This window comes from Pelophylax lessonae (assembly GCF_965119305.1).
Source record: "Pelophylax lessonae genome assembly, chromosome: 1".
In the NCBI taxonomy this organism is placed as follows: domain Eukaryota; kingdom Metazoa; phylum Chordata; class Amphibia; order Anura; family Ranidae; genus Pelophylax; species Pelophylax lessonae.
In genome coordinates, this window is record NC_138768.1 from 437928022 (window position 1) to 437951188 (window position 23167).

At 44.5% G+C, this 23167-nt stretch overlaps 1 protein-coding gene across 2 annotated transcripts in view; it reads right to left on the reverse strand.

The window, feature by feature from the left end:
* Positions 1–492: 492 nt before the first annotated feature.
* The window catches only part of LOC309560855 (cysteine-rich protein 1-like), a 118602-nt gene continuing 95927 nt past the window's right edge, over positions 493–23167 (reverse strand). Inside the window, exons 2-4 of one of the 2 annotated variants that reach the window (XM_082264540.1) lie at positions 17947–18041; positions 12728–12782; positions 493–703 (exon numbers count right to left, since the gene is read on the reverse strand). In XM_082264540.1, coding sequence (XP_082120666.1) covers positions 618–703; positions 12728–12782; positions 17947–18041 — 236 coding nt within the window. In that variant the 3' untranslated portion in view covers positions 493–617. Of the gene's footprint in view, positions 707–12727; positions 12783–17946; positions 18042–23167 lie in introns of both variants that reach the window. The other variant, XM_082264539.1, reaches the window with a different exon arrangement.

Below are 23167 nucleotides of genomic sequence, written 5' to 3' on the forward strand. Positions count from 1 at the left end.
AGGTGGAGAGAACAGAGTGACATGGAGATGAGCTCATAAGTGTGCTGCTTCTCCTTTTACTCTCCAATCACAGGTGGAGGTGTAATCTGTTTGCCTGGAGTTCAGCTTTAAACAAATATATTTGCTATTTCTCATACTTAATGCAACTGTCTAGCCTACCACTTGTATTATCTAATAGCGATTGACAAAGGATAGTACTCCATTACACTGCTAAGAAGTTTTGCAGCTTTAAGTGCAATGAATAGTTTCAAAACTGCAAGACATCTTACTGTTCATGTTATTAAATATGTTTTTTTTTTTTTAGTTATAATTCCACTTTTCCTTGCATGTAGCTTAATACAAATTTTAACTATTGTCTCCACGTATCTTAGTTTTAAAACAAACAACTTAGCAACATTTGGTTTAGAAACAATTGTCTTAGAAATGAAGCAATAATAAAAACAGAATAATATGACATTTACAACCAAAGCCAAAAAGAAAAAAAGGCTTATGTTTGTTATAGTTTAGAAATATCATTCTCTAGTATTCCTGGTACATTTTATACAACAGGATTCATTGATCAATACACCATAAAACAAAAAGAAAAACATGCTCGGGATTATTATCACAGTTCTTCATTATTTGCTCTGGTTTTCTTTAGCTGTTGTCGAGGAGGAAGTAGATGCTTCTCTGCCATAAGGATTACGAGATGCTGAACCACGAGCTGCTATAGAAAAGAAATCAGAAAATGTGGATTTCCTCAACAGGCTTGTTGTATAAAGGATGAATTTAGCATTTTACATTTAAATATAGCTTTCAGTTAAATAAAAGTCATATCTAAATACCTCTATTTTAGAACTTACCGTGGACCTTTCATTAAATATATGTTGTTATATTTAGTGTATAGAAGCCTAGAAATGTACAAATGTAGCATACAGGAATTCCTTATTAGAGAAAACAGCACCTTTGACCAGTGTCAGCTGGTGCTCAGTAATTCGGGGGGGGGGGGGGGGGCAGCAAACCAATGTGCACGCACCCCCCACCCCCGGTCGGTCGGTCGGTCAGTCAGTTGGCAGGTGACAGGTTCCTCCCCCGCAACACGTTCCTCCTCCCCCACAGTCTGCCTCCTTACCTCCTCCTTCCTCCTGTCTGAGCCGGGGAGTGCACTGCTGGATGGCTGAGCCGTGAGCTGCTGTCCTTCTCCTCCAGCCATGTCTCTTCTGCCTCTTCCTGGCCACTGGCCAGAAAGATCGCTTCTCCTTTTGGCCAATTGGGAAAGGGGTCTCACAACCCTCTTCCTGATTGGCTGGGAGGAGAGTCAGTGTGACAATAGCGAATATTCATTCGCTATTGTCACACAATGGGTGGGCTCAGGGCACAGTGCTCTGCGCCCCGAGCCCACCCTTTTTTGAAGCCTATTAGAGCCTCTGGCTCTAATCACGTGCTTAAAAAAAAAAAAATACCCTATTGGAATACAATGCGTCCGGCGCCCAGCATGTAGATTAGGGGGCTGGACGCATGGATGGGACACCCCTGCTTTTAACAATGCTTTTATTTTCCTTTGTCCCTAGAAGGCTGACATCATGCTAAGGCATTATCTGGGGTCAGCATTTTCTTCCTGGAGAAAAATTACTGACCTAGATGTCATAATCAAGGATGAGCTCAGGTGTGTTCAGATCCTAGTCCAAACCCACCTGAGCTATCCCGCCAGGAAACGGTCATTGTGCACTGCGTAAGGGTCATCTGCGTTGCCTGCTCCGCAGCTGCCTGTATACAAAAGGCACTCTGCCTTTCCGTGTGCCAACCTACAGTTGGTCTTAATCACATCCGGTTTTGGTATCTGCAAGCTCGAGGTAAGTGTATTTGAATATGGTGCAGTAATAGCACCCCTTTGTGAAGATATATCTGATACTGCCACATACTGTATGTTGGTAAAGCTACCAAAACTGGTGGCAGGAATTTTGGATGCATACTAGCTCATTATGCCTTTGTCCTGCAGGTTTTTTTTTTTTTCAGTGAGGATACAACCGCTTTAAGTGATACTGATAAATTAATATACATTGACCTATTTAATAATAAGATCAAAGCTAACATTAGAGCACATTAGAGAAACCTGTAGAAATCATTATAACTTCTTTCAAACTGAAATCTGATTTTGGGGGGGGGGGGGGTATTACATAATGTCTAGTTAAATCAAGTCCATAGTAGTGTTCATTTGAATATTTCTATTTGAATATTTCATCAAGGAATGTTACGAATAGGCAGATAGCGAGTTGTAATTATTATGCCATTAAAAACTGCCGTACAATTTTTGAAGGAATCATCCACTAGAAAACTATATACGTAGCTGATTGCTGGCATTCTTGGTGGATGACTAGTGGGTAGTGTTGAGCGAACACGGACTGTATTATTCGTGTTCGTACCGAATAATTGGATTTTTTGTACCCGAACACGGACACGGACACTTTACTGTATGTTCGGGTAAAAATCCGTGTTCGGTCGTTTTATTTCCGGGTTTTGCATGCTTTGGCGCTCTTTTCATGGCGGGCTTTCAACAGCCAATCAACAATCGTTTAACTGGTGTGCCTTAAGCCATCCCAGCCATGCCTGCAAATGTCTCAGTAGCTGTGATTGGCCGTCTGAAGCATGTGACCAAGTCTTTATAAGTTCGAGGCAGCCGCAGCGGCGTCATTATGCTGCTTAGATTCAGGGACAGAGCACACATCAACGTGCTGGCTGCTGATTAGGGAAAGATAGGCAGGAAAAAACCATTTGTGTCCGGATAGAATTGAGGGACAGGTCGGAGTGTTTAGGCAGGGCGAGTTGTAGGCATTTTAGGGATAGAGTCTGCTGAATTATATAGGGTCAGTGTCTTCTACAAACTACAATCGATATTGCTGTGTGGGGGGTGGGGTGAATCTGCACTCAATCCTGATCTACGATCTCTTCTCAATCCTGTTAGGGACAGAGTCTGCTGAATTTTAGGGAAACTGTGTTCTACAAACTACAATCGATATTGCTGTGTGGGGGGTGGGGTGAATCTGCACTCAATCCTGATCTACGATCTCTTCTCAATCCTGTTAGGGACAGAGTCTGCTGAATTTTAGGGAAACTGTGTTCTACAAACTACAATCGATATTGCTGTGTGGGGGGTGGGGTGAATCTGCACTCAATCCTGATCTACGATCTCTTCTCAATCCTGTTAGGGACAGAGTCTGCTGAATTTTAGGGAAACTGTGTTCTACAAACTACAATCGATATTGCTGTGTGGTGTGGGATTGGAGATAGGCAGGTGTCAGTGATCCACATCCATTTTTCTGTGTGTGAGCTGCAGTGAACACAATCTTTTTGGGCTGCAGTGAACACAATCTTTTTGGGCTGCAGTGAACACAATCTTTTTGGGCTGCAGTGAACACAATCTTTTTGGGCTGCAGTGAACACAATCTTTTTGGGCTGCAGTGAACACAATCTTTTTGGGGTGCAGTGAACAAAATCTTTTTGGGGTGCAGTGAACACAATCCTTTTTGGTGTGCAGTGAACACAATCTTTGTGGGGTGCAGTGAACAAAATCCTTTGTGGGGTGCAGTGAACACAATCTTTTTGGGGTGCAGTGAACAAAATCCTTTTTGGGGTGCAGTGAACAACATCCTTTTTGGGGTGCAGTGAACACAATCTTTTTGGGGTGCAGTGAACAAAATCCTTTGTGGGGTGCAGTGAACACAATCTTTTTGGGGTGCAGTGAACACAATCTTTTTGGGGTGGAGTGAACAACATCCTTTTTGGGGTGCAGTGAACAAAATCCTTTTTGGGGTGCAGTGAACAAAATCATTTTTGGGGTGCAGTGAACACAATCTTTTTGGGGTGCAGTGAACACAATCTTTGTGGGGTGCAGTGAACACAATCTTTTTGGGGTGGAGTGAACAACATCCTTTTTGGGGTGCAGTGAACAACATCCTTTTTGGGGTGCAGTGAACACAATCTTTTTGGGGTGCAGTGAACACAATCTTTGTGGGGTACAGTGAACAGAATCTTTGTGGGGTGCAGTGAACACAATCTTTGGGGGGTACAGTGAACACAATCTTTGTGAGGTGCAGTGAACACAATCTTTGTGGGGTGCAGTGAACACAATCATTGTGGGGTGCAGTGAACTCAATCTTTGTGGGGTACAGTGAACACAATCTCATACTGAAGGTTTGAGGGTGCTGCCTGTTCCATACTCCCCCTACTCCTCATCTAGCCTTTTAGGGGTACAAACAATAGTAATTGGGGCCTAGTGTGGTTGTGTACGTGTGATATACATACACTTTTTTGGGATCATATTTTCTATTCCGCTATTTAATCAAAAACCTTTGGGGATCAGTTAAATTGGGGGATAGTCTGTGTTGGTACGTGTGAGAGAGATCCACCTTTCCAAGTTGTTGGGGTTCATCTCATACTTCTGAAGGTTTGAGGGTGCTGCCTGTTCCATACTCCCCCCTACTCCTAGCCTTTTAGGGGTACAAACAATAGTAATTGGGGCCTAGTGTGGTTGTGTACGTGTGATATACATACACTTTTTTGGGATCATATTTTCTATTCCGCTATTTAATCAAAAACCTCTGGGGATCAGTTAAATTGGGGGATAGTCTGTGTTGGTACGTGTGAGAGAGATCCACCTTTCCAAGTTGTTGGGGTTCATCTCATACTTCTGAAGGTTTGAGGGTGCTGCCTGTTCCATACTCCCCCCTACTCCTAGCCTTTTAGGGGTACAAACAATAGTAATTGGGGCCTAGTGTGGTTGTGTACGTGTGATATACATACACTTTTTTGGGATCATATTTTCTATTCCGCTATTTAATCAAAAACCTCTGGGGATCAGTTAAATTGGGGGATAGTCTGTGTTGGTACGTGTGAGAGAGATCCACCTTTCCAAGTTGTTGGGGTTCATCTCATACTTCTGAAGGTTTGAGGGTGCTGCCTGTTCCATACTCCCCCTACTCCTAGCCTTTTAGGGGTACAAACAATAGTAATTGGGGCCTAGTGTGGTTGTGTACGTGTGATATACATACACTTTTTTGGGATCATATTTTCTATTCCGCTATTTAATCAAAAACCTCTGGGGATCAGTTAAATTGGGGGATAGTCTGTGTTGGTACGTGTGAGAGAGATCCACCTTTCCAAGTTGTTGGGGTTCATCTCATACTTCTGAAGGTTTGAGGGTGCTGCCTGTTCCATACTCCCCCTACTCCTAGCCTTTTAGGGGTACAAACAATAGTAATTGGGGCCTAGTGTGGTTGTGTACGTGTGATATACATACACTTTTTTGGGATCATATTTTCTATTCCGCTATTTAATCAAAAACCTCTGGGGATCAGTTAAATTGGGGGATAGTCTGTGTTGGTACGTGTGAGAGAGATCCACCTTTCCAAGTTGTTGGGGTTCATCTCATACTTCTGAAGGTTTGAGGGTGCTGCCTGTTCCATACTCCCCCTACTCCTAGCCTTTTAGGGGTACAAACAATAGTAATTGGGGCCTAGTGTGGTTGTGTACGTGTGATATACATACACTTTTTTGGGATCATATTTTCTATTCCGCTATTTAATCAAAAACCTCTGGGGATCAGTTAAATTGGGGGATAGTCTGTGTTGGTACGTGTGAGAGAGATCCACCTTTCCAAGTTGTTGGGGTTCATCTCATACTTCTGAAGGTTTGAGGGTGCTGCCTGTTCCATACTCCCCCCTACTCCTAGCCTTTTAGGGGTACAAACAATAGTAATTGGGGCCTAGTGTGGTTGTGTACGTGTGATATACATACACTTTTTTGGGATCATATTTTCTATTCCGCTATTTAATCAAAAACCTCTGGGGATCAGTTAAATTGGGGGATAGTCTGTGTTGGTACGTGTGAGAGAGATCCACCTTTCCAAGTTGTTGGGGTTCATCTCATACTTCTGAAGGTTTGAGGGTGCTGCCTGTTCCATACTCCCCCTACTCCTAGCCTTTTAGGGGTACAAACAATAGTAATTGGGGCCTAGTGTGGTTGTGTACGTGTGATATACATACACTTTTTTGGGATCATATTTTCTATTCCGCTATTTAATCAAAAACCTTTGGGGATCAGTTAAATTGGGGGATAGTCTGTGTTGGTACGTGTGAGAGAGATCCACCTTTCCAAGTTGTTGGGGTTCATCTCATACTTCTGAAGGTTTGAGGGTGCTGCCTGTTCCATACTCCCCCTACTCCTAGCCTTTTAGGGGTACAAACAATAGTAATTGGGGCCTAGTGTGGTTGTGTACGTGTGATATACATACACTTTTTTGGGATCATATTTTCTATTCCGCTATTTAATCAAAAACCTCTGGGGATCAGTTAAATTGGGGGATAGTCTGTGTTGGTACGTGTGAGAGAGATCCACCTTTCCAAGTTGTTGGGGTTCATCTCATACTTCTGAAGGTTTGAGGGTGCTGCCTGTTCCATACTCCCCCCTACTCCTAGCCTTTTAGGGGTACAAACAATAGTAATTGGGGCCTAGTGTGGTTGTGTACGTGTGATATACATACACTTTTTTGGGATCATATTTTCTATTCCGCTATTTAATCAAAAACCTTTGGGGATCAGTTAAATTGGGGGATAGTCTGTGTTGGTACGTGTGAGAGAGATCCACCTTTCCAAGTTGTTGGGGTTCATCTCATACTTCTGAAGGTTTGAGGGTGCTGCCTGTTCCATACTCCCCCTACTCCTCATCTAGCCTTTTAGGGGTACAAACAATAGTAATTGGGGCCTAGTGTGGTTGTGTACGTGCGAGATATATACACTTTTTTTGATCATATTTCCTATTCCGCTATTCAATAAAAACCTTTGAGGATCAATTGAATTGCGGGATAGTCTGTGTCGGTACGTGTGAGAGAGATCCACCTTTCCAAGTTGTTGGGGTTCATCTCATACTTCTGAAGGTTTGAGGGTGCTGCCTGTTCCATACCCCCCCTACTCCTCATCTAGCCTTTTAGGGGTACAAACAATAGTAATTGGGGCCTAGTGTGGTTGTGTACGTGCGAGATACATACACTTTTTTTGATCATATTTCCTATTCCGCTATTCAATAAAAACCTTTGAGGATCAATTGAATTGCGGGATAGTCTGTGTCGGTACGTGTGAGAGAGATCCACCTTTCCAAGTTGTTGGGGTTCATCTCATACTTCTGAAGGTTTGAGGGTGCTGCCTGTTCCATACCCCCCCTACTCCTCATCTAGCCTTTTAGGGGTACAAACAATAGTAATTGGGGCCTAGTGTGGTTGTGTACGTGCGAGATACATACACTTTTTTTGATCATATTTCCTATTCCGCTATTCAATAAAAACCTTTGGGGATCAATTAAATTGCGGGATAGTCTGTGTCGGTACGTGTGAGATCCACCTTTCCAAGTTTTTGGGGTTCATCTCATACTTCTGAAGCTTTGAGGGTGCTGCCTGTTCCATACTCCTCCTCCTCCTCATCCATCCTTTTAGGTGTACAAACAATAGTAATTGGGGCCTAGTGTGTTTCTGTACGTGTGAGATACATACACTTTTTTTGATCATATTTCCTATTCCGCTATTCAATAAAAACCTTTGGGGATCAATTGAATTGCGGGATAGTCTGTGTCGGTACGTGTGAGAGAGATCCACCTTTCCAAGTTGTTGGGGTTCATCTCATACTTCTGAAGGTTTGAGGGTGCTGCCTGTTCCATACCCCCCCTACTCCTCATCTAGCCTTTTAGGGGTACAAACAATAGTAATTGGGGCCTAGTGTGGTTGTGTACGTGCGAGATACATACACTTTTTTTGATCATATTTCCTATTCCGCTATTCAATAAAAACCTTTGAGGATCAATTGAATTGCGGGATAGTCTGTGTCGGTACGTGTGAGAGAGATCCACCTTTCCAAGTTGTTGGGGTTCATCTCATACTTCTGAAGGTTTGAGGGTGCTGCCTGTTCCATACTCCCCCTACTCCTCATCTAGCCTTTTAGGGGTACAAACAATAGTAATTGGGGCCTAGTGTGGTTGTGTACGTGTGATATACATACACTTTTTTTGGATCATATTTTCTATTCCGCTATTCAATAAAAACCTTTCTAGGGCAAGATCTTAAATTACAGAAATATGAGGAGACCGTCAAATAAGGGCCGTGGCCTGGGTCGTGGTGCTGCTGGTAGAGCTCCTGTTGCAAGGAGAGGACATGGTCGATCTGTGCCAGCTACACGCACAAGTGAAACACCTTCCTCAAGTGTGAGTAGGCGACAGAACCTGCATCAGTATTTGGTAGGGCATCAAACGCCCCTAGAAGTGATGAGGCCAGAACAAGTTGAGGCGATAGTAGATTGGTTTGCTGCTGACAGTGCCTCCAGTTCCTTCACATTGTCTCCCACCCAGTCTACTGCAGAAAGGTCAGAGTTGGCACCTGCAGCCAATGTCCAACCGTCTTTCACCTCACCCCCTTGCAAATCAGGCCAGCAGTCTGAGCCCCAAGCCATACAGCAGTCTCTTATTCTTTTTGAGGACTCTGTCAGCAGGGTTTCCCAGGGCCATCCACCTAGCCCTGCCCCAGAAGTGGAAGAGATTGAGTGCAGCGATGCCCAACCACTTATTCCTCAAGATGAGTACATGCAAGGATCATCGCAGCACGTCTCCGATGATGACGAAACGCAGGTGCCAACTGCTGCGGCGTTCAGCATTGTGGAGACCGACAAGGAGGGCAGGGGTGAAGACTGGGTGGAAGATGATGTGGAGGACGATGAGGTCCTCGACCCCACATGGAATGAACGTCATGCAGGTGAACTGAGTAGTTTGGAGGAAGAGGCGGTGGTCGCACAGAGCCACCAGCACAGCAGAAGAGGGAGCAGGGTGCAGAAGCGGAGCGGCCGTGCCCTAGACACTACGCCCGCTACTGCCCAACGCAGCAAGGGAACGAGCGCACCAAAGTCAGCTCAAAGGAGTTCTCTAGCGTGGAAGTTCTTTAGAAAATGTGCTGATGACAGGACACGAGTGGTTTGCACCCTGTGCAATCAGAGCTTGAAGCGAGGCATGAACCTTCTCAACCTGAGCACAACCTGCATGATCAGGCATCTAAGTGCAAAGCACGAGCTGCAGTGGAGTACACACCTTCAAAACCAAGAAACGTCTCTGGCTCATCCTGCTTCCTCTTCTGCTGCAGTCTCGGCCGCTCCAGCCACATCTGTAGTGATACCGGCACCTGCCACCCCGCAAACAGACGATCTGTCAGCAACACCACCACCTGGGTCACCAACAACCATCTCCACAATGTCCCGTGGAAGCGTTCAGCTTTCCATCTCCCAAACACTTGAGAGGAAGAGGAAGTACCCCCCTACCCACCCGCGATCCCTGGCCCTGAATGCCAGCATTTCAAAATTATTGGCCTTTGAAATGCTGTCATTCCGTCTGGTGGAGACGCACAGTTTTAAAAACCTTATGTCGGTGGCTGTCCCACAGTACGTCGTGCCCAGCCGCCACTACTTTTCCAGGCAAGCCATCCCTTCCCTGCACAACCAAGTGGGGGAAAAAATCAGGTGTGCACTGCGCAACGCCATCTGTGCCAAGGTCCACCTAACTACGGATACGTGGACCAGTAAGCACGGTCAGGGGCGTTATATCTCCCTAACGGCACACTGGGTAAATGCAGTGGCGGATGGGCCTGAGGCGGATAGCAATTTGGCGCATGTCCTTCCACCACCGAGGATTGCAGGGCGCTTCAGTTTGCCTCCTGTTCCTAACTCCTCCTACTCCGCTTCCTCATCCTCTACCGCCTCCTCATCCGGACAGCGTAACACCTTCACCACCAACTTCAGCACGGCCAGGGGTAAACGACAGCAGGCAGTTTTACAACTTGCCTGTTTGGGGGACAAACCACACACCGCGCAGGAGTTGTGGAGGAGCATGGAACAGCAGACAAATGAGTGGTTGCTGCCAGCGAGCCTCAAGCCCGGCCTGGTGGTGTGCGATAACGGGCGAAATCTCATAGCAGCTCTGGACCTAGCCGGTTTGACGCACATCCCTTGTCTGGCGCATGTGCTGAATTTGGTGGTGCAGAGGTTCCTTAAAAACTACCCCGATATGTCAGAGCTGCTGCAGAAAGTGCGGGCCGTTTGTGCGCACTTTCGGCGTTCTCACCCTGCTGCTGCTCGCCTGGCAGCGCTGCAGCGTAACTTCGGCCTTCCCGCTCACCGCCTCATATGTGACGTGCCCACAAGGTGGAACTCCACCTTGCACATGCTGGAAAGACTGTGCGAGCAGCAGCAGGCCATAGTGGAGTTTCAGCTGCAGCACGCACGCGTGAGTCGCTCTGCGGAACAGCACCACTTCACCACCAATAACTGGGCCTCCATGCGCGACCTGTGTGCCTTGTTGCGCTGTTTTGAGTACTCCACCAACATGGCCAGTGGCAATGACGCCGTTCTCAGCTTAACTATCCCACTTCTATGCCTCCTTGAAAAAACAATTCGGGCGATGATGGAAGAGGATGTGGCACAGGATGAGGAGGAGGAGGAGGATGAAGAGGTAACATTTCCAAGGCTTTCAGGGCAGTCATTCGCAAGGGGCTCCGAGGGTGGGTTCCTGCACACGCAAACGCCAGGGACGCAATTGTCCAGCAGGGGCACAGTTCTGGAGGATGAGGAGGATGAGGAGGAGGAGGAGCTGGAGGAGGAGATGGAACCATGTTCACAGCAGGGTGGCACCCAGGCCAGCTCATGGCCATCACTGGTGCGTGGCTGGGGGGATACAGAGGACACGGACCATACACCTCCCACAGAGGACAGCCTTTCGTTGCCTCTGGGCAGCCTGGCACACATGAGCGATTACATGCTGCAGTGTCTCCACAACGACCGCCGAGTTGCCCACATTCTAACTTGTGCTGATTACTGGGTGGCCACGCTGCTGGATCCCTGTTACAAGGACAACGTACCGTCCTTAATTCACTCACTGGAGCGCGATCGCAAGATGCGCGAGTACAAGCGCACGCTGGTAGACGCCATGCTGCTGGCATTCCCATCTGACAGCGGGGCCACAGTGGAAGCACAAGGCAGAGGAGGAGGAGGAGGAGGTCGCCAACGCAACCAGGGCACCGCCAGCACCTCAGAAGGCAGGGTTAGCATGGCCGAAATGTGGAAAAGCTTTGTCAGCACGCCACAACAAACAGCAGCACCAGCAGCTCAGATGGAACGTCTTAGCAGGAGGCAGCATTTTACCAACATGGTGGAGCAGTATGTGTGCACACGCCTACATGTAGTGAATGACGGGTCTGCCCCCTTCAACTTCTGGGTCTCCAAATTGGGCACATGGCCTGAGCTTGCCCTTTACGCCTTGGAGGTGCTGGCGTGCCCTGCAGCCAGTGTATTATCTGAACGGGTATTTAGCACGGCTGGGGGCGTTATAACAGACAAGCGCAGCCGCCTGTCCAGAGACAATGTGGACAAGCTCACGTTCATTAAAATGAACCAGGCATGGATCCCACGGGACTTTTCCGTACCTTATGCAGAATAGCAATGGATACCGACCTTACCCACCCATTGTTCCATTTTTGCTCTTTCTCACTCTTTTGGGGTGTACCCTCATTTAAAATTTGTGAAAAGAAGCAGTGTTGGCTACCTCGTCCTCCTCCTCAGGGCCAGATTAATGTAGGGTCTATTGGAGCTGCAGCTCCAGGCCCCTACCTTTTATATAGGCCCCGGGTTGGCCATATTCACTGTTACCGCTCTTCTGTCACTTGTAAACACAGAAGTCTGGCTTCTATGCTCGCTTCCCCAGGCAGCACCCTCAGAACCTCCCCACACAGCGTGAAGGCCGGACAAGGAGGGACAGTTGGCGATGCATGGATGTGTTTATGGGCTTCAGAGACAGCATCCCATGTTGAATTAGGCATGCATGGCTGCACCCTTCCTCCTCTGGGTGCATGGCAAGGCACGGCCCTAAGGCCCTTCAAAATCCTCAGCACCAAGCCCATGATGCTGTTAATCCGGCCCTGGTCCTCCTCCACCGCCGCTTCCACCTACACCGCCCATAGGTGTGCGCAGCCTATTGCATTAAGGTGTGCACCCCAAAGTTGAAATACACATGCATGTGTTTGCCAGCAGGGAGAGTAATGTATCGGGGCCATGTACCTGTAGGCAAGGAGAAATAGAGCAGAGCAGGTCCCAGGGAGATCTTTCCCATCTCCTCACTGGCAATGCTATGTGCCCTAGGTGATTAGGGTGTGCCCAGGCACACCCAGCACACCCTGTGCGCACGCCTATGTCACCGCCACATCCACCACCACCTCAACCTCCCTCCTACTCCATATGGGCCTCGTCCTTCAGAGATGAAGAAGAACATTGTTTTATTTTTCTGTTTTTTTTTGTTGTTTTAAGTTATTTCCCTATCCACATTTGTTTGCAGAGCACTTGCCATGCTCTTAATTACGTTTTGCTGCCATTTGCAGCACTCTAGCCCTTTCCTTTGGTGTTTTAGAGCCATTTTAGTGCCTTAAAGTTCGGCTCCCCATTGACTTCAATGGGGTTCGGTGTCCGGGAAAAGTTCGGTAAAAGTCCGGGACACGGACCCGGACTTTTTTTTAAAGTTCGGCCGAACCCGTCGAACACGGACATCTAGGTGTCCGCTCAACCCTACTAGTGGGCAGTGTTCAGAGGCCACAAGTGTTTGTATTTATATACAGAGTCACACATCATTATTTCTGTCTGCTGCAAGCTGTAGTATAAAATGAACAAAAAAGGAATCTTACCTCGTGGTCCAAAATGCAAAAGATAGCAGTTGTTGCAATATGGCTTGTCATCATACTGAAATAAAGAGAAACATTAGAATACATAGACAGGTAAATTTTTACATTTTGGCCTTATGCACACAGGACGTTTTTACAAACTCTCCTAGAAGTCTTTCTTCCTGGCAGCAGCGCCTTGGCAGAAAAAACGCCTGACTCTTGTGAAAGTGTCTAATGCTAACTCTCTAGCAATACACACCAAACAGCATAAGCATGTGTAGGGTGACTCCATAGGCTCTGTTTTATTAGGAGATAGATTGGGGACTGTAAAAGAAGAGGAGGATCCGAGAAGACAGGATCAAACAGCATTTTTACACAATGCAGAGGATTAACCCCTTAGGTTCCACAGTGAATATAACAAGTATGCTTTACTGCATATGCAGAATGATTTTACTGTTGTGGATTTAGTAACACTTTAATCTCAAACTGCTGTCAACTCCTACTCATAACTTGGTCTAGATTCAGACTCATTTGATCAAAAGAACCATACATTGAGAATAATTAGATGTGGTGAGTCTTTGATATTGTATGTATATTCATCTACCAGTTTCAAAAGCGATTCTTTCTGAGCACATCGATACGGCAAAGAGACATACTGTAGTACTATGCAAAACACAATTAAAGGTAAATCTATACTGAGAGATATATGGGGCTGGTATTGTTGACCCCCATTTAAAAATACTAGTTGCCCCTGATTTCATTCATGCAGCAAGTCAGATGTCTTTATCTGAACATTCTAGGCATGTTACTTAAAAGATGTTAAAGCTTGACTGAGCTTTTTAGTTTATATCAGCTACATGCATTCTAGGTACATCCAAACCAAAGGTGTGCAAAGTTGCACAGTTTATTTTCATTAAAAGTCAGCCACATCTTGAGTAGATGTGTACTGCTAGCATTCTGCAAAGAGGGACCCTTATTCACTGTGTAGAAGGAGACCTTTGCATAGCTCTTGTTTTTGGAAAAAAATCTAAAATGTGTTTAGGTGATTTAAATTGAAAACCATTGCATCTGCATTGACAGCCTGGCACCTAGAATTTTCAAAACAATGTCAGCAATAGCAACCTCCATAATCCCTCACTACAGTTTGACTTGATATTGGTATTATTTTTACCTCTATATTTCAATGCAGGAAACCCATTACTCTTTACTGTTTTTCTAGTTCATGAAATTTTGGGGCTTAGGAAATAATTTGAATTGGTAATGGATCTATAGTTGAAGGAGTTGTAAAGTCAGGAAAGTTTTTATCCTAATGCATTCGATGCATTAAGATAAAATGTTTTCTGGGTGTAGCAGCCTCCCCAGCACCCCCTAATTCTTACCTGAGGTCCGCTCTTTCCAGGGATGTCTACGAGTCCCTCGGCCATCCGGAACTCTCTCTCCTGATTGGCTAAGACACAGCCATTGGCTCCCGCAGCTGTCAATCAAGTCAGTTAGCCAATCAGGAGTGAGAGGGGGCAGGGGCAGGGCCGAACAGCAGCTCCATGTCTGATGGGACATACGGAGCTGCTGCTTAGCTTGGGTGCCCCCATAGCAAGCTGCTTGCTGTTGGGTCACTCGATAGGAGGGAGGAGCCAGGAGCACAGAAGAGGGACCTGAGAAGAAGAGGATCTGGGCTGCCCTGTGCAAAGCCAACTGCACAGAGCAGGTAAGTAAAACATGTTTTGTTTTTAAAAAAAAAAAAAAAACTTTAAATCACTTTAAACATGTACTAAAGGGCTTACATCCCAACTCTAGCTTCTAAAAACTAGTTAGAATTTTCCTAACACCTGTTAAAATTGTAGCTTTTGCTCCAATATTCACCTCCCCCTAGCATTGTCCAATAACTACGACTTCAAGGTTAAATAAATTCTAGTCTTACACTACAACACACTTTCCTTTGTCTTTATGTCCTGGGGAGAGGGGAATCATAAGCAGGATTTTAAATGTGCCACAAGGAGGACATACACTGAAACTTTCAATAAAACATCATAAAATGTTTCATTTTGGATCTTTTGGAATTTTATCTCACCGATAACGTGTTTGTTTTCAACAGCTACCCCTCCTCCCAGTTGCTTAATTGCTATTATGTTGGTTGTAATATAATACTATTATGTTGTTTGTAATATCTGATGTATCACTACATCAAGTCTACTTTGAAATGCGTTGATCCACTACGCCATTTTGGAAGCTCCATACATGCACCAATATATCATGATCACACATGGCAGCTATATCTTTGTGACTTTTATGATGTTTTACCATGTAATAAAGATGTTAAAGAAAGTTTCAGCGCATGTCCTCCTTGTGGCACATTAAAAATCCCGCTTATGATTCCCTTCTCCTAGCAGGACATGGAGACTGATGTAAGTGTGTTTCAGTGTTTAGATTACATAGTTACATAGTTAGTGAGGTTGAAAAAAGACAAGAGTCCATCCAGTTCAACTTATGATGTGTGTGTGTGTTTGCTGTTAACAGTTAATTGTATACCCCTGTATGTTGTGGAACTTAGGGTGCTCATCTAATAGTTTTTTTAAACTATCAATGCTCCCTGCTGATACCACTGTTTATGGGAGAGAATTCCACATCCTTACTGCTTTGACATTAAAGAACCCTTTATGCAGTTTAAGGTTAAATCGCTTTTCTTCTAGTTTTAGTGAGTGGCCCCGTGTCTTATTGAATTCCCTTTCTCTGAAAAGTTTGTTCCTTATGCTAGAGTTACCAGTTTGGTATTTGGGCATTGATATCATATCCCCCCCTCAAGCGTCTCTTCTCCAGAGAGAATAAGTTCAATGCTTGCAGTCTTTCAACATAGCTGATGTCCTCCATTCCCCTAATTATCTTTGTTGCCCTTCTCTGGACTCTCTCTAGTTCCAGCACATTCTTTCTGAGGACCTGTACCCAGAACTGGATGACATATTCAAGACGTGGCCGGACCAGAGTCTTGTAGAGTGGGAGAATTATCGTTTTATCTGTGGAGTAAATCACCTTTTTTATACATGCCAGTATTTGGCTTTGCTTGCAGCAGCTTGGCATTGCATGCCATTGCCAAGCCTATTGTCTACTAGGACCCCTAGGTCCTTTTCTATCTTAGATTCACCCAGAGGTTCACCCCCTAGTGAGTAACTTGCGTTCGTATTTCTGTCTTCCAGCAGCGCTAATTAGACCACATGTAAAATAAAAAAAGGAAAATGCAGGGAGCTGGAGGAGAAAGGTTAGTAATATTTACCTGTGGTTGGAATTGGACTTTAATGACTGCTTAAACTCAGCTTGCTGTTGAAATTGATTTGTCTGGCTTTCAACCAGGATCACAGATACCAGCTAATAAACACAGTTCTGAATGTTCAAATCTACTTTATCAGAGCAATAATGACTGTAATTTATTACTACCATAGTTATAAACCACCTATATATTTGCTACAGTCAGGTCCATAAATATTGGGACATTGACACAATTCTAATCTTTTTGGCTCTATACACCACCACAATGAAAAAACAAGATGTGCTTTAACTGCAGACTTTCAGCGTTAATTTGAGGGTATTTACATCCAAATCAGGTGAAAGGTGTAGGAATTACAACAGTTTGTATATGTGCCTCCCACTTTTTAAGGGACCAAAAGTAATGGGACAATTGGCTGCTCTGCTGTTCCATGGCCAGGTGTGTGTTATTCCCTCATTATCCCATTTACAAGGAGCAGATAAAAGGTCCAGAGTTAATTTCAAGTGTGCTATTTGCATTTGGAATATGTTGCTGTCAACTCTCAATATGAGATCCAAAGAGCTGTCACTATCAGTGAAGCAAGCCATCATTAGGCTGAAAAAAACAAACCAACCCCATCAGAGAGATAGCAAAAACATTAGGTGTGGCCAAATCAACTGTTTGGAACATCCTTAAAAAGAGAGAACGGACCGGTGAGCTCAGCAACACCAAAAGACCCTGAAGACCACGGAAAACAACTGTGGTGGATGACCGATGAATTCTTTCCCTGGTGAAGAAAACACCCTTCACAACAGTTGGCCAGATCAAGAACACTCTCCAGGAGGTAGGTGTATGTGTGTCCAAGTCAACAATCAAGAGAAGACTTCACCAGAGGGAATACAGAGGATTCACCACGAGATGTAAACCATTGGTGAGCCTCAAAAACAGGAAGGCCAGATTAGAGTTTGCCAAACAACATCTAAAAAAGCCTTCACAGTTCTGGAACAACATCCTATGGACAGATGAGACCAAGATCTACTTGTACCAGAGTGATGGGAAGAGAAGAGTATGGAGAAGGAAAGGAACTGCTCATGATCCAAAGCATACCACCCCATCAGTGAAGCATGGTGGTGGTAGTGTCATGGCGTGGGCATCTATGGCTGTTAATGGAACTGGTTCTCTTGTATTTATTGATGATGCGACTGCTGACAAAAGCAGCAGGATGAATTATGAAGTGTTTCGGGCAATATTATCTGCTCATATTCAGCCAAATGCTTCAGAACTCATTGGACAGCGCTTCACAGTGCAGATGGACAATGACCCGAAGCATACTGCAAAAGCAACCAAAGAGTTTTTTAAGGGAAAGGAGTGGAATGTTATGCAATTCCCAAGTCAATCACTTGACCTGAATCCGATTGAGCATGCATTTTACTTGCTGAAGACAAAACTGAAGGAAAATGCCCCAAGAACAAGCAGGAACTGAAGACAGTTGCAGTAGAGGCCTGGCAGAGCATCACCAGGGATGAAACCCAGCGTCGTGTGATGTCTATGCATTCCAGACTTCAAGCTGTAATTGACTGCAAAGAATTTGCAACCAAGTATTAAAAAGTGAAATTTTGATTCATGATTGTTAATCTGTCCCATTATTTTTGGGCCCTTAAAAAGTGGGAGGTACATATACAAACTGTTGTAATTCCTACACCATTCACCTGATTTGGATGTAAATACCCTCAAATTAAAGCTGAAAGTCTGCAGTTAAAGCACACCTTGTTTGTTTCATTCCAAATCCATTGTGGTGGTGTATAGAGCCAAAAAGATTAGAATTGTGTCGATGTCCCAATATTTATGGACCTGACTGTATATGCTAGATTTTCATCTCTAGCAAGAACAGATAACTGTCAGTAAAACTAGGACAATTTATTGACATTTCTAATTAACAAAAACTTTCATGAAATGCTCACGTGGTTATCTCCTGAATAGAATTATCATCATGGATTTGGTGACTTACCTCAGCATGCTGCCCCGCAGTAAGTTGTCGTTTACACTGAAAGCATTTAAGGCAAAGGGGATGGTAATCTTTTCCTAAAGAACGCTTTCTTTCAGCTAATAGGAAAGAAAGTAGAAAATGTATAAAGTGTAAGAAACCATAATAGTGGCTAAGCCATGCTCACAGTTAAAGAGAAACATTGACTTTTCCCATTCAAGGCAAAATTACAGTATCTGCACAGAGCTTGGCCCCTCAGCCAAGTATAATTACCCAGCTACAATCCCTCACCAGTTCCTGTGTGGACTGGTGTCACAGTTTAGAGAGGTGATGATGCCATGGTTTAATTCCCCATATAGAACACTGTGTTGCCTGGTGACTGGACACTCAGGACCACTATATCAAACATTAACAGGACTTGCCATGTAAATCTCAAAATGAAGGGACAGTGAGGCAATTTTATGCAGCAAGAAAATGTTTGGCTTGTTCCCCATATGTCCTTAACATTAAACACCAATCTTTATTGGCAGAGCCGAGACAAGGGGTGGGCAGAAGGGGAAGCTGTCATGAGCACAGCAGTATACTGTATGGGTGTGGGTGCTGTTTGGTAAGCTCATACTGATAAAAGGCTGACAGGAGTAGTTACAGCTGCATCACTACTCCTGTCAGCCCAGCACTGGCAGTGGCGAGAAGAGAGCAAGGAGGAACTGTGGGTTGTTTTCTCCCTCCCACTCCTCCCTCCTACCAGTGCAACGCTTCTGTATTACCCACTTGCTGACCACCCTATAGCAGATATACTGCTGCAGGTAGGGTTGCCACCTCATCCCTTTAAACCAGGCCACATATTAATTACACAGGTTCTGAGGCGGATATAATGCACATATGACACTAAGTGAGTTTAATTACCACCTTAATCAGTCACAGAACCTGTGTAATTAATGTGTGTCCTGGTTTAAAGGGAGAGAGAGAACACAACCTACACAGGCAAGTGCAAGGAGAGGCAAGGAAAGGAGGAGGAGAGAACCAGAAGAAGGCAGGGAGGAGACCTCTCTTTCCCTCCAGGTCCTCCCTCTAGTCAGTGCATAGTTCCTGTATTCCTGTAAACACACCTGCAGGCTTCTGAATATAGGAATGTTTGGTGGAACGCAGTAAGCAAACCGTAAAAAGGTATCTGGCCAAGATGACTACTAATGGAAAGAGCACATGGGTAGAAGCATTGCCTATAGCCCTAGCAACTATCAGGACTACCCCAAAGGAGAAGATTTATTGTTTGGGCACCCTCCTAAAAGACTTCCTACAGCTTCTGTAACATCAGAAACAGTGACTTTAAGACTTTAACACAAATGTGTTTTCTGATACTTTTTCCAAAGCAGGACAACCAGTGGACACAAGTGAAAAGACACATGGACTAAAAACTGGAGAGTGGGTGTACATCAAGAATCACACCCCGAAGACTACTCTGTCCCCTAAGTGGAAAGGACCGTTCCAGATTATTCTTGTGTCTCCCACAGCTGTAAAGCTAAAGGATTACAAATATTGGGTGCATGGTTCCCATTGTAAGAAAGCAGTGGCTTTGAACAAACATACAGACCAGTGTACTGCTGGCAAGGACTTTTCTGTGCCTTTACCTCCTAGGTCATCTCCACCGCTGACTCGGGCTCGAGCCAGAAGACTACGAATATGGAAGAATGTCTCTTACAGTACCTAGAGCTGATATGCATCTCTGAGGAATCATCCTGAGTGGAGGAGCCTTGGTGTGGATCACAGTCATGATGTATGAATGGACTCACATGATAAAAAAAGGTGAGACGCATGATTCCTTTTTCCTCAATGCTACTGTAATGACTAAAAAGTTACACATTACCCCAGAGTCTGGATTTTATCAAAGGCTGAAGAGAGACTTACATGCTAAGTTGAGACAACCCTTCTATAATTCCTTTGTGGCTATGCAGTTGCAAGCTGCCAAGAAGTTGGAAATCACTAAGTGTTGGATATGCACACATTCACCTATCTCACACAAGACTTTGCCCTTACTAGGTATACCCAGTAACCTAGCTGAGATAGAAGACAGTGCTCTCTTTGGCAATATCAGTGCTAAGATGGTTGACAAGGCCATTTCACTGCTACTATTTACCAAGGCCCCAATGAGAATACCAGCAGTATGTATTAACTTTACCCATATTTATCCGACAGAACTACTTGAGAAAGGTTTCAAGAATACTGATCGAGCAATTGGAGACTCTCAGTGCATGGATAATGCGGATGTCAGGTATTGGTTTGATGGTAAAGATTTTATGTGGAGTACAGATCGATATCAGGAATTGCATGATTTCACACATCGCCAAGAATAATTTGAAGTTATTAATGTGCCTGCTACATGGTACATGAGTGACAATGAGTTTAAAGAGACACAATTGCATAAAATTCCTGCCCATTTCTTCAAAAGAGCCCTCACTGAACAGGATATTCCAGTACAGGCTACCCTCGGACAAGTGGCAGATGACACTGAAGAAGAGACTGATCTTGAAATACTAACACCTATTCCAACCCAGAATGAAGGCCCAGAAATAAATGATGATGATATCAATATTGAGTCCCATGATAAAGAAATAAGACCAATATTTTCTATACCTTGGGTAAATAGATGTTGTATCAAAAAAGCCTTCAGTTTTATTATAGATTTAGCTGACCTAATGGATAGCATAACTGCTCTGTATAACAGAAATTTCATATTAATGGCCACTGAATTAAAAATGATTAAAAAGGAGGTTTTGCAACACCGGCTGGTGTTGGATTACCTTACTGCTAGTCAGGGAGGAATGTGTACCGTAGTGGGAACCTCATGCTGCAATTACATAGGAAATGATACAAAAGCCGAAGATGCCATCATTTCACATGTAGAAAGGGCGCAGCAATTAAAACTGGATTTTCATAAAGAGCATACCGAAACTGCCTGGATTGGAGGTAGCTGGGAAAGCTGGCTTTCTTGGCTAAAACCTGTCAACTGGTTTACTGGTATTGGAGGGTGGTTCGCAGGTATATTGCATGGTGTCCTGTATATTGTTGGAGTTATAGTATTGATTATACTGGTAGTTAAATGCGTACCAATGCTATGCAAATGTTGTATGAAAATGGCTACTGCTCGTACTAATACTGGTTCTTTTGAGCTCTCGAAGTCCCGCATAAAGACGGCCCATGAGATGGTTACCCGGATACCCGAAAACCAACCTAAAGACACAGAAGAAGTTTAAAAGAAAAGACACAGATGAATTCTAAACTCAGGAGGGACCTGTCAAGATGCAAATATATCAAGGACTCTTAAAGACTTTTATATTATGTATTCATGTATCAGTATGGCAGTCTAGAGTCCCCTTTTAATCCCTGAATATATTTAAACATCCTAGTTTTAGAAATTCAGTCTTTAGCCTTATTATGTTTTCTTTTACATAGTTACATAGTTGGTGAGGTTGAATAAAGACAAAAGTCCATCCAGTTCAACCTGTGTAGATGTGTGTGGCTGTAATCATCTTGCATACCCCTGAATGTTCTGATCCTTGAGATGTACGTCTAAGAGTCTTTTGAAAGCCACCATACTACCCGCAGAAACCACCTCATGTGGTAGAGAATTCCACAATCTTGTAGCCCTAACAGTAAAGAACCCCCCACGTTGCCTGAGGTTAAAACGCTTCTCCTCTAATCGCATTGTATGCCCCCGAGTTCTCATGCAATCCCTTCGACTGAACAGCTTTTTTTCTAAGCCTAGATCCCCATTTAGATATTTAAAAATTGCTATCATGTCCCCCCTCAGGCGTCTCTTCTCCAGGGAGAATAAATCAAGCGATTGCAGACGCTCCTCATAATCAAGGTCCTCCAATCCCCTAATTAGTTTAGTTGCCCTTCTCTGGACTCTCTCCAGCTCCAACACATCCCTTCTGAGGACTGGTGACCAGAACTGGACCGAATACTCCAGATGAGGTCGGACCAGAGTTTTATAAAGTGGAAGGATTATAGTCTTATCTCTGGAATACATCCCTTTCTTTATGCATGCTAATATTCTGCTAGCCTTGGCAGCTGCCGCTTGACATTGCATGCTGTTGCCTAGTCTATCATCAACCAAGACTCCCAGATCCTTCTCCATTTTTGATTCTCCCAAGGGTTCCCCTCCTAACGTTTATTGTGCTTTTATGTTTCTAGTCCCCAAGTGTAAAACCTTACATTTCTCCACGTTAAACCTCATTTGCCATGTCTTTGCCCACTCCGTTATTTTGTCCAGGTCATTCTGTAGGATATCTGCTTCATGCTGTTCTGTTATTGCCCTGCCTAATTTTGTGTCATCTGCAAAAACTGATATTGAACTACTGATCCCGTCCTCAATGCTGTTTATGAATAAATTGAACAAGGTTGGTCCAAGGACTGAGCCTTGGGGGACCCCGCTTACTACCTCAGACCAGTCTGAGTACGCGCTGTTTATTACCACCCTTTGGACACGCCCTTTTAGCCAGTTCCGTATCCAAGAGCAAACCCTGCTGTCGATACCTGCAGACCTTAATTTATAAATTAAGCGCTTATGGGGAACTGTATCAAACGCCTTAGCAAAATCTAGGTACACCACATCCACTGGTCTGCCCCTATCTAGCTCACAGCTCACCTCCTCGTAGAATGTTAAGAGATTGGTTTGACAAGAACGCCCATTTGTAAACCCATGCTGGTTACTACTGATGATGCTGTTGTCCTTAGCAAACTCTACGATATAGTCCCTTATCATCCCCTCCAGAAGTTTACATACTACTGATGTCAGACTGACAGGCCTATAATTTCCCGGTATATGCCTCTGACCCTTTTTGAATATCGGAATCACGTTAGCTTTCCTCCACTCCCCTGGTACATCTCCTGTCCTAATACTGTCCGCAAAGATCAGGAACAGTGGTCTGGATATAACCTTACTGAGTTCCTTGAGTACTCTCGGATGTACGCCATCCGGGCCTGGTGATTTGTTAGTGTTGAGTTTATCCAGCCTTTCCCTGATTTCACCCTCTGTTAGCCATAGTGGCAAGTCCTTTGTATTACTACTAACCATACAGTCATGGTCAGTGTACCCCTCCGATTCCTGTGTAAAGACTGATGAGAAAAAAGCATTCAGCACGGTTGCTTTTTCAGTGTCCTCTGTGACCATCCTCCCATCATTGTTAATTATGTGTGCAATATGCTCTGCCCTAGTTTTTTTGCTGTTGATATACTTAAAGAA